Source organism: Antedon mediterranea, chromosome 4 (assembly GCF_964355755.1).
Source record: "Antedon mediterranea chromosome 4, ecAntMedi1.1, whole genome shotgun sequence".
Classification (NCBI taxonomy): domain Eukaryota; kingdom Metazoa; phylum Echinodermata; class Crinoidea; order Comatulida; family Antedonidae; genus Antedon; species Antedon mediterranea.
The window spans coordinates 31,194,906-31,207,427 of record NC_092673.1 but is presented as its reverse complement, the minus strand read 5'-3'; the positions used below and the strand labels follow the sequence as shown (position 1 = coordinate 31,207,427).

General features: G+C 32.3%; 1 protein-coding gene across 1 annotated transcript; it reads right to left on the bottom strand.

Annotated features, from left to right (window-relative positions):
• Positions 1 to 2,115: 2,115 nt before the first annotated feature.
• LOC140047282 (cyclic AMP-dependent transcription factor ATF-6 alpha-like) lies at positions 2,116 to 11,728 on the bottom strand. The gene is made up of 14 exons (XM_072092203.1): positions 11,286 to 11,728; positions 10,692 to 10,771; positions 10,327 to 10,432; positions 9,918 to 9,997; positions 9,258 to 9,543; positions 8,612 to 8,787; positions 8,290 to 8,367; positions 7,949 to 8,056; positions 7,700 to 7,806; positions 6,747 to 6,986; positions 5,833 to 5,911; positions 5,033 to 5,206; positions 4,599 to 4,683; positions 2,116 to 4,510 (listed from the first exon to the last, which is right to left on the bottom strand). The coding sequence occupies exons 1-14, from the start codon at positions 11,356 to 11,358 to the stop codon at positions 4,332 to 4,334; spliced, it is 1,851 nt and encodes a 616-aa protein (XP_071948304.1). The 5' UTR covers positions 11,359 to 11,728; the 3' UTR covers positions 2,116 to 4,331.
• Positions 11,729 to 12,522: the final 794 nt, after the last annotated feature.

The following is a 12,522-nucleotide window of genomic DNA, read 5'->3' as shown; positions in this document are numbered from 1 at the left end:
AAAAAATCCCTGTACTATAGTACAGGGAAATTTTCGAAAAATGACCGATTTTCGACCCTTTTAGTTTTTTGTCAAAAATGGTTACTATAGCATAATAAACATGCGCAGAGTCGAATAATGGTTTCTGCGCATGTCAATTGTGCTATAGTAACCAGTTTTATCGAAAAATAAAAAGGTCGAAAATTGGCCATTTTTAGAAAAAATCACTGTACTATAGTACAGGGAAATTTTCGAAAAATGACCGATTTTCGACCCTTTTAGTTTTTTGTCAAAAATGGTTACTATAGCATAATAAACATGCGCAGAGTCGAATAATGGTTTCTGCGCATGTCAATTGTGCTATAGTAACCAGTTTTATCGAAAAATAAAAAGGTCGAAAATTGGCCATTTTTAGAAAAAATCACTGTACTATAGTACAGGGAAATTTTCGAAAAATGGCCGATTTTCGACCCTTTTATTTTTTGTCAAAAATGGTTACTATAGCATAATAAACATGCGCAGAGTCGAATAATGGGTTCTGCGCATGTCAATTGTGCTATAGTAACTACTTTTGACATAAAGGGTTACTACAGCATAATAAACATGCGCAGAGTCGAATAATGGGTTCTGCGCATGTCAATTGTGCTATAGTAACCAGTTTTATCGAAAAATAAAAAGGTCGAAAATTTGCCATTTTTAGAAAAAATCCCTGTACTATAGTACAGGGAAATTTTCGAAAAATGGCCGATTTTCAACCCTTTTATTTGTTGACATAAACGGTTACTATAGCATAATAAACATGCGCAGAGTCGAATAATGGGTTCTGCGCATGTCAATTGTGCTATAGTAACCATTTTTGTCAAAAAATAAAAGGGTCGAAAATCGCCCATTTTTAGAAAAAATCCCTGTACTATAGTACAGGGAAATTTTCGAAAAATTGCCGATTTTCGACCCGTTTATTTTTTGACAAAAATGGTTACTATAGCATAATAAACATGCGCAGAGTCGAATAATGGGTTCTGCGCATGTCAATTGTGCTATAGTAACCAGTTTTATCGAAAAATAAGTAGGTCGAAAATTGGCCATTTTTAGAAAAAATACCTGTACTATAGTACAGGGAAATTTTCGAAAAATGGCCGATTTTCAACCCTTTTATTTTTTTGACAAAAATGGTTACTATAGCATAATAAACATGCGCAGAGTCGAATAATGGGTTCTAAGCATGTCAATTTTGCTATAGTAACAACTTTTGACATAAAGGGTTACTATAGCATAATAAACATGCGCAGAGTCGAATAATGGTTTCTGCGCATGTCAATTGTGCTATAGTAACCAGTTTTATCGAAAAATAAAATGGTCGAAAATTAGGCATTTTTTGGAAAAAAATCCCTGTACTATAATAGTACAGTGAAATTTTCAAAAAATGGACGATTTTCGACCCTTTTATTTTTTGACATAAATGGTTACTATAGCATAATAAACATGCGCAGAGTCGAATAATGGGTTCTGCACATGTCAATTTTGCTATAGTAACCACTTTTGACATAAATGGTTACTATAGCATAATAAACATGCGCATGTCAATTGTGCTATAGTAACCAGTTTTATCGAAAAATAAAAAGGTCAAAAATTGGCCATTTTTAAAAAAAAATCCCTGTACAGGGAAATTTTAGAAAAAAAGCAAATTTTCGACCCTTTTATTTTTTGACATAAATGGTTACGATAGCATAATAAACATGCGCAGAGTCGAATAATGGGTTCTGCGCATGTCAATTGTGCTATAGTAACCACTTTTGACATAAATGGTTACTGTAGCATAATAAACATGCGCAGAGTCGAATAATGCGTTCGAAGGTCAAAAATTTGCCATTTTGAAAAAAAATCCCTGTAGTAATAATACAGGGAAATTTTTGAAAAATCAGCAAATTTTGACCCTTTTATTTTTTGACATAACTAGTTACTATGGCTCTATAAGATGATAACACAATATATGCGCATATAATGGCAATATTATCGCATAATTATTGAATTTTAAAAAGTGAATATTTTGTTTAATTTTCAGAAAAATTGGCAAACATAAAAACCTTGTTTCTCTTCATTAACATTTGGACAATATATAAAAATAACAATCCAAAATATATTTTATAATGAAATTTTAATATTTCTGAGTTTTTAAACTGCACTAAGTACAGACAATAAAAGGATATATAAAACACTACTATAAAATACACTTTGCATGTGCATACAAAAATTAACTATTTTTTTTTTATATTTATGGTTTATATAAACTTGCTAATTTATATATGCACATATTGTAAATAAAGTAAACATAACCACCTACACAATACAAGTTATTGATGATAACTTTGCGAGATCCTTTGCTGAAATATTCAATCAATATTCCTGGTGACTTAATATAATATAAAATTTAATCAATCATAAAACATATTTTTCTAAAAAATAATGATAACATGTATGCCTACATATTTTACCTAACAAGAAACGGTTTATCCCCTTCACCTCCTTCACACCAGTATGGTGTAAAATATAAATTATTAAAAAATATGCTAAAAAAAAATCTGTTTTCATATGACAAGCTTTTTTGTAGAATTACCTATATAGAAACAAAACTACAGTATTTTATACTGTAACAGTTTTTAATATTAAAACATATTTTTCATCTTAAGTTAGTTTACAACCACATACTACTCTACCAATAGAAGTGTAATAAAACTATCTAATTCCAAGGAAATCTAACAACAGGACACTGAGCTCGCCTTGCCAAGATAGGAACTCTTAACAGCCCTTTAATGTTATGTCTGGCTGCAACAATATTTTGAAGAAGGCTTTTCAGAGCACAGGTATTGTGAAAAATCTGTTAACTAATATAATCTAATACATCAATATAAATACTAATACTATACAATTTCAGAATAATATCTATCAACTACATTTTTTCATCCTGACCAGTTTTTCATAAGATTATTTTCAAAGTAAACAACTAAAACAACTGCAGTCGCGTGCTCAAGTTAGTAAAAAATTACAACCAACCCACACCATTCTTAAAAAAGATTTAACCAAGTGTTAAGGGAAAAAAAAATTAAGTACATTGACCAAAAATGTTTAGGCTAATTTCAAATTTAAAAATTGGGGTAGTTGCTGAAGCTATCACATTATGCCTAATGCTTCATCATTATAAGAACACTTCTACTACAGTATCTAACTTATCTCCAATAATGTGGGGTTTAAAGATAAAACAATGTATCAATCTAGTACCCGAAGAAAAACAAGAATAGTCAAGAAAGTTATTAAAAAAACAAATATTAAATATTTACAATTATCAATAACATAACATTGTAATTGATCTCTTTCAGATTGTTAATTTACAAAATGAAATAAATAATAGGCAGCATATAAATGTTTTAAGCAGGAAGGTAAATTATACCTCCCTGATTTAACCACCATAAGTGATTTCATAACTAAAAACTTTTCTCAATTTTACATGTAAGATTTAGTAAGGTAATACTTATATTTCATTCTTCTAATCCATGGACTAAAATTTCCAACATAATTTTAATCAGTGGACTGAAATCAAAATTTTCAATTCAAACAAATTTAAAAATCTTATTTCAATCCAATATTATTTCATCAATTGTATAATCAAGATTATTCTTTTTAATCAAATGTATTAAATTTCAAGTATATATTAAATCGATTTGTTTGGCCCTTATACATCATACTGTACTTTCAATTTAAATCTTAATTAAAAATTTTTCAGTTTAAATTTCAATCTTGTCAGTTTACATTTCAATCTCATCAGTTTAAAATTCAATCTCATCAGTTTAAACTTCAATCTCATCAGTTTAAATTTCAATTTTATCAGTTTTAATTTCAATCTTATCAGTTTTAATTTCAATCTTATCAGTTTTAATTTCAATCTTATCAGTTTCAATCTAATCAGTTTTAATTCCAATCTTATCAGTTTTAATTTCAATCTTATTAGTTTCAATCTAATCAGTTTTAATTTCAATCTTATATGATTTAATTTCAATCTTACCCGTTTTAATTCCAACCTTTTCAAAACAATGCATTGAATTTTAGAAATATCAAATTTGTTTGGTCCACATGTTTTACAACTTCATTCTGTACAACTAAATTTAATTCCAATTCTTCACTTTCTTCATACTTGTCTAAATAAATTTCCACAGTTGTTGATTCACAGGGGGCGCCGAACTTGCATAACTTCACATGGAGAACCAATCATGCATAACGATTGGCCAATTAGAGCTCAACAGCATCGATACCAACCAATCACATTAAGGCACTTTTTTCGGCATCAGCGAATGCCTATTTCACGGTATTGTGATGTTTCTTGGATGAAACTTGATTGGTTCGTTATCGGTCATTATGTGATCTTTGGCCGTGGAGGTCGCTGGAGCATTTTTAACTTGTATGACACGCGTATCCATTACCTCACAATCTATTTGCATCATGGACATGTGATCCATCATGTGATCATCCACTGTTGAATCTACAGATATACATGTGTTTAAATAGAATAATCGAAAAATATACATTAAACATTGTATGTTAAAAATGATATAAAAAACACCACTTACCATTCAATCTTAGGGCTGGCATAAGCACAGATATTTTGGGTCTTCCAGTGTTGTTATGTTGGAGTGCTGGTAGTAACAGATGATCCTATAATATATCAAATTAATTAAAGTTACATACATTAGGGATAGGTTAGTCAAAGGGTCGTTTTATGGTGAGCACTTGTTTTGAGTAGGTCAGGTTTAGAGTTTTTTCCCCAGCCTAATTGTTGGGAGAATATATGTAATTAAAAAATTGAGAACTTTATTGTTAGGAAAGTAATCACCTAATGGACTGTAAATGTATATATTTGAGTTCAGTCACAGTTCTAAATGTCAAATGTTGTCTCTGAATCAGGTCAACATTGTCAGAGTTTTCAAAACCTTTACTTGCCAAAAACACATATATTATTTAAAACGTTTTTTAATCAGTAAATGGGAATTAATTGACAACTTACTCTTCTAAAGGACACAACATAATATGTGTCGTTTTTCCTGTCGAGAGCATTCAGGAGATTCGCGTAGCGCCTGTCAAAGAGGCTGTCATACAGCTGCAGGCCACGCTCATCTACGTTCTCCATTTGAGAAGTCATTTTACGGGCCATGTCACGCTTTCTCCTCTTCAGAGATTTCTTTAAATAATAAAATATTATAAATGTGTATACAATTTTTTATATCAAAAATGGTAAACTTTATGTTACAAAAAAAATGTGATGTGCCCATATATGGATATGATGATGTCATATCACTACCATATTTGGGCACGTCACACCTTTGTATTTTTGTATTTTTGTATTTTGTATTAATATTTGTCCTCAGTGAGGAAATTCGGATTAGGCCCTCCACGGACCCACGGCAGCCAGCAGTGCAGCGCCTACCATATTAGGCAATGAGAGTAAAGCATCTTGCCTAAGGATGCAATTAGTATGGTACAGATAACCTCGAACCCATGCCTATCACATGCTAGTCCGATATTACCATTACACCATCACTCTCCAGTATATACAGCACCCGCCACGATTTCTAGACGGTTTCCCATCCAGAACGCAACCGGGCCCAACGTTGCTTAACTTCGGTGATCTGACGAGAACCGGTGAACCTTTTTTGTCAAACTAGTTTGATAGTGTAGACAGAGCTTTATACAGTGTTGATTACACATCAGGTGAACATTTACATTTAATATCATAATCATAAAAAGTTACATTACAAGTTACAAATGTTATTACAAATTATTTTAGAAAATAAATGTAATACTTACAGATTTTTTACTTTTCTGCGCACTTTTCTTTTTTTCTTGTTCGTGACCAAACACCCAACCTTTTAATTTATCTGCTAACCTAAACAGAATAACATAAAATAATTGAAATATATTAGATATTGCAAACTATTAGTACAATAATTTCTTTTAAATTTGAATAAAATAAATACAAGAACAACTGTTGAAAAATGAATTTTAAGGTTTTTTGACTAAAATTCTTGTCGTGAGGTGGTTTCCCGAATGATCGTAAAATCAAAAACGGTACTGTGTATGACCAACTAGCGTTATTGTCACCGGCTAGTCATCCATTCATAGAAGTACTGATGTAGTAGCCTACCTGTACGGAGACCATAAAATGTGACCCGAGGCATGACTAACTACGACTTTAGATGATAGAAAGTTGAGAAAAAATGTTACGAGTAGTTGTACGACATGAAGATGTTTATGAAATTATGTCAATAATGTTTTTACACACTAGGCATACAAATAGTAATGTTTGTTAGTAAAAATAATTTTGAGTTAATCAGAATAAGATATAAGGAAGAAAAGCAAAGAGACTATGGAGCGGCTATTCCTGAATATACATACTAAGTATCGTAGATTTAAATTATAAATTTTAGGCGATCTTGTCAAAGGTCAAGCGCCTATAGCCTGCCATGTTTCGATATTCAATATATTTTTTCGAAATAGAAGCAACCAATTTTGTTCATTCAAACATTACATATATGCTATACTGTAGTCATCCATAGTTTTTTTACTCGTTAAATGGACAGGATATTTTCAACTCATAGAAATATTCTCCCCCATTTATGATTTGTTTAAGAAAAATTCTTAATTGATAAGAGGAAATAGAGTAGAAACAGTTAGGGTTGAGTCTGGGACCTTAAGATTGGAATATTAATAAAGATACATACCTCAACACTTCTGTAGAATTAAATGGACATGATGGATGAGCCTTAGACATCGGATAATTACTCATATCATTTAACAACATAAGCTGGTTGCGTTCTTCTTGTGTGAACGTGACGTCCATTATGTCTTGGTCGCTGGAGGTGTTGTATAAGGATGTAGTGTTTTCATTAAAAGATAATAAATTTCTACTGTTGTGAACGGTTTTGATATATTGCGGTGCTGCATGCTGCGTATTGAAAACACTGAAATGAATACACAAATATTAAATACATTAAAAAGATATCAAAAACTAGTGTGGGTGAGCAGTGGGCGGGGTTTCAAATGAACATATACTGTAGCTCTATGCAACTTATAGCTCTATTAACTTATAGCTCTATGCAACATATAGCTCTATGCAACTTACAGCTCTATGCAACTTACAGCTCTATGCAACTTACAGCTCTATGCAACTTACAGCTCTATGCAACTTACAGCTCTATGCAACTTACAGCTCTATGCAACTTACAGCTCTATACAACTTACAGCTCTATACAACTTACAGCTCTATACAACTTACAGCTCTATACAACTTACAGCTCTATACAACTTACAGCTCTATGCAACTTACAGCTCTATGCAACTTATAGCTCTATGCAACTTACAGCTCTATACAACTTATAGCTCTATACAACTTATAGTTCTATACTATACTCTATGTGACTTATAACTCTATGAAACTTATAGCTCTATGGAATGCATATAGAGCATTAGTACATTTGTTCATTTTTGGTATTGCACACCGGGTACACATGGAGTATCAAAATGACCACAATGGTGATGAAAGGTTTGGATCCAAAATGACATCCCCTGCCCTGGGGTGGGTTTCTTCACTAGAAGCTCTCTAAAATCTATGCAATATACTAAGGTACACACAATATTAAACCAATTTGCAATTTGAAAATTAACTTTATCATACCTTAATGGAGCTACGTTGAAACCGATAATAAACACTACAGCTAACAAACATGTGGCAGTTTTAGTCGTTGAGGGCAGCATTGATCGCATCTTGGACAAATGATCATACTGAAAAAGAAAACCATTAATATAAAAATTTAAACAGGATAGGTTAAGAAATAAACAATTTACACAGGACCAACAGCTTAATTATTCTCCCAAAGGTTGAGGCAACTTAACTAGGATAAGTCGGATATCATAGAATACTTACGTCGTGTCTTAATGCTTCTAATTGTTGTTTAAGTGATAAATTCTCTCTTCTAAGTTCGTCATTCTCTTCTTGGATGTCATGAATCTGTACTTCTAAATTTGTTAAATACTGTGGAAAAAAAATATAAATACTGATGTTATTTAATGCTATTTTTCATCTAGTTCATGTAGCTGAAATAAGTTTTCTCTTAGCATTTAAAAAATAAGTTGGTACAAAATTCCCTGTAAATTAAATACACTTATTAAAGGGACACACTATCATGGCATTAATGTGTCCTCAGATAAGTTCTTTTAAAAGATTCGTGTTAAAAGAGAAATATTTGTTTCACAATTGCAAATTACCTCTTTTTTCTTTTTCCTAGACAAACAAGCAGATTCTCTATTTTTAATCATTCTTTGTTGTCTTTTCCATATCCGCACCTGAAAATAAAGCAGTTGCAGATCAAATTAGCATTTTTTTATTGTCAGAAAATTTTATAAATAATATAATTTGCTCTTTATTGTCAACAAAAAATAATTGACAAATGGTGATAAGGTATAGATAGCTAATCAAAGCTTATCACAATCTAAATATACAAACTTATCTACTAACATGATTTCTTGAATAAAAAAGTTACAAGTAGAGAAAAATAGTAATAGAACATCCAAAACGTAAAATACTTACATCTATGTCGGGGGGACATGTAGGTTCTGTAACAACTGGGGCTAAAACAGGTTTTGGAACATTGATATTACTCAGTCTAGCTTGCTTTGTTGGCGGAGCCTCAGATGAGGTAATCACTGAAGTTGTGCTTAATGGTTTCACGTTGGAGGGTGCCAGAACAATACGTTGACCGGCAACTGAAATTAAAATTTGTTCTAAAATTAACTTCTAAGTTAAAACAGAGATATGATATACTTACTACACAATGTTTATAGTTCTGGTGGTAATAATATTTTACATGACTTAAAAGTTACAGATCAACTAGGACCAAACAAATTATACCCTGTCTTAATAGGAGATTCCTTTAAATAAAGGTTGACTGTAGTGTTAAGTCATAACATATCATTCCACATTTGCTTCACAAGAAGGTGTCCACCCAATAAGGGCGATAAAAGGTGTCCTAAAAGAGGATATCCCAAAGGATAATATATATTATAATATATTGTATAATTCAACAAATTCAAAAGTTGCAATAAAAGTATTTTATCAGTTAAAAAAAAAAAATGAAACCTACTAAAATAATTGGATGACACAATATACATCCCCTTAATAATGGCATCGCAATCAACCCCACCCCCTCCCCACAAAAACACCCAGAAATGCATACCTGATATTGGAGTGACCTTCATGTTATTAGCTGTTGATACCGTCACTATATTTGGATCAGTCTTGGGAATTATAACCTGACGTATTGTCTGCGGCCTTGGTAGTATGCGCTTCCCATTCTTCAGCCTCACTGGCTGCCCGACTATCACCTCATTTACTACGCTCACTCCGTTAACGGTTGGCACAAAGTTTGGACCAGTAAGCGGTGTCATTTCATCTTGCGGGGGGCTCAGAGGGGGTGTTTCTATTTTTAAATCTATGTGTGCACATGTTGGACTTGAAATACTCTGAATGAAAAGAAAATGCGAAAATTAAGTAATAATTTCTAAATTTCAATAGAACAGAGTCTCAGAAATTACTGTACTAAGCTTTTGATGGTCTAAATTAACATTACAAACTATATGCTTATATAGTAATTATAAAATACTAGATATCCACCCCAGAGCGGTACTCCCTCTCCATCCCACTCTGAGTGGTTTCAAACTGTACAATACTTGTCATTTTGATACCCCATTACAAACGGATCAACCTCTCAGACCACCCTTTTTATGTGATTTATTAGCCCAGTCATACACTTATTACATGCTACTCAGCTGTAGCCCGGATGTTTTACATTTTTCACTATAAGGTTTGTATAAAAAATTCTTTATCTTTGACTTACATGAGTACCACTATCGGCAGAATCTTCAGAGCATGTAGATGATGGTGGAGGCGACAGTGGTTCTGCCTTTATATTAATACCTGTTATTAATATAAAAAATAAGTGTTATTAATCACTAACAATAATCTGTATATTAATAATCAAACATGCTTTTATTCATTCAAATGTTTAGCCCATATGCAATCATGGAGAAAAACACTACAATGTAATTACTATGGCAAGTACAACTTTATGATGAGAAGAATGCCATCAATGAAGCCAGACTTCCTGAAAAGCTGGATCTCCATTGAAGTACTGTATTTTGTAGGGTCTTTCCAAAAACATATATATCTTTATAAAGTTCCTTTAACTAACAGCTTGAATATGGTACTTAAATATTTCACTTCTTTATTGTACATTTAATACTTACCTCCAATGACTTCATTGATTTCTGAATCCAGGTGATCCCATGGATTTCCCAGGTCAGCACCAAACCAGTCTGTAACCTTAGAGTCCACAAAATTTCCAAGAGGATTCTAAAACAGTGATTAAATGAAATAGAGACTTTAATACATTACAACTAGAAGAGTAACATCCAACACAATCTCAACTGAAAAAGTAAGCAAGAGGGATCATTAAATATCACAACAGAGAATCAGGTATGCCAGTTTGAACCCATGATCACCTACAGACAGTGAAGCACCACTACCTTTCACCCACTACAGGATGCAAAGAAAAAAAGAGAACTTGTCACAGATACTAAATTTACATTTTGTCAAGTAATATTATACAAACCTTCAAATGTGGAATGTCACTCAGAAGGTCGGCACTTGATATGCTGTCTGCTAAAATGTCTAACTTGCCAAGATCATTATCTAAATTAATTAATAAATTAAATATAAATAATTTATTATACAGTAAAATTAATAAAAATATAATACAGTAAATTTTATAGGCTCAGTGTATTTATTTATATACAATAAAATTACAATAATGCTAGGACTGGGTTAGTCTTACTACTACAACTAGGCCTCTAGTCTACTTTGTTGGCCTACTACTAAAGTACAGTACTATATATATCAACATATATATGACCTACACTACAGATAAAAACAATCATCTAACTAGGCCCTAGTTTAAATATAAATTAACATATTATTGTTAATCTGCCTAGCTAGGCCCTCTAGCTAGCTATACTAGGTCGGCTAGAGTCATGTTTTTAGGCTAAGCCAGTGTAAACGTGTACGTGGTGTTTCCATGGTTGATACCCGGCCCAATTAAATGAATTTAAAAGGCATCGGTTCTGCTTGATTGGATTTGATGCCGAATGAAAATGGGGCTAAAAAAATAACAAAATACAACCGAGAATGAATGCCTAATTATACGTACCCCAATCTTCAGACGGCAAAAAATTGTCTGTCAGATAAGTTGTATCAGCTTCAGATACAAAATCCAGAGACATTTCTGGAGATAAAATGTTGTTTTTTCATTAAAATCTGTAAAATATGGAATTATTATTTTCTTTCCGTGTGTGAACTTACGTGTGTTTCTTATGCTATCCCAGAGTTCAGTGTTGTGGCATTGGGCTAGTCGTGGTAATCCAGACGTTTAACAAACATTGGGTTACACTCGGTATACCAAAGTGGACTTGAAACATGTTCGATCGCAAAAAAATATACAAGGGTTGACTGTATGTCTATTTCATTTCATAAAAAGAGTTAAAAAAAAACCCTGCAAATGGAGAAAATCGGAGAAGATGTAGTCGTAAAAAAAAAAGAAAAAAAAAAAAACAACAACAAATTGTTACTATGCCTACTATTAATTAGGCCTCTGCGGTAACTAACTCGTTAAGCAATGCCGGATGGGATGAGTTGAGTTCAGTTAATTTTTGTCCAGAAGTAAATTATATCGATTGAGCAATTAAAACTTCCAAGAAAAAAAAAAGAAAACGAAAAAAAGTCAATGGTTGAAGCGAGGATAGGCGCGGTACAAAAATTCGGTGACTCTAAAACATATACGGTAACCAACCTCTTTTCAGGGCAGCACACCCCAGGGCCAACTGCTGTTAATGAACATGAAATAGGTGATTTAAAGTAATGCACTTTATGCATGTGGATTAATTATAATGAATTATTTCACGAGACCCGCCTTGACGTAGGCCTACATATTCAATACGGTAACCGAGGATTACCGTTCACTACTGAAATTGAAAATCATGTGTGATTATGAGCAACACATCATATAATACTAAATAGTACAGTTCGACCATGGAGGTAAAACATCATATATTTTTATTTATCTTTTACCTTCATGGTTCGACTTTATATTATAAGATAAGATAAGATAAGATAACTTTTATTGATCCTCAAAAAGGAAATTCATTGCTCGTCATAATAACAAAGAAAACACTATAAAAACAAATATAGCATAAAACCATTCATATATATAAAAACATCTAAAAAATTACAATATAAAATTATCTTCTTGACTTCCTGTTGTACTGGATGATACCGGAGGGAATAAAGGATTTAGCAAATCGATTTGTTTTCACACTGAGGAGCCTCAATCTACCACTTGGATTAAGTTGGTCTATGATCACTTTGTGGAGAGGATGAGAGGCATCTTA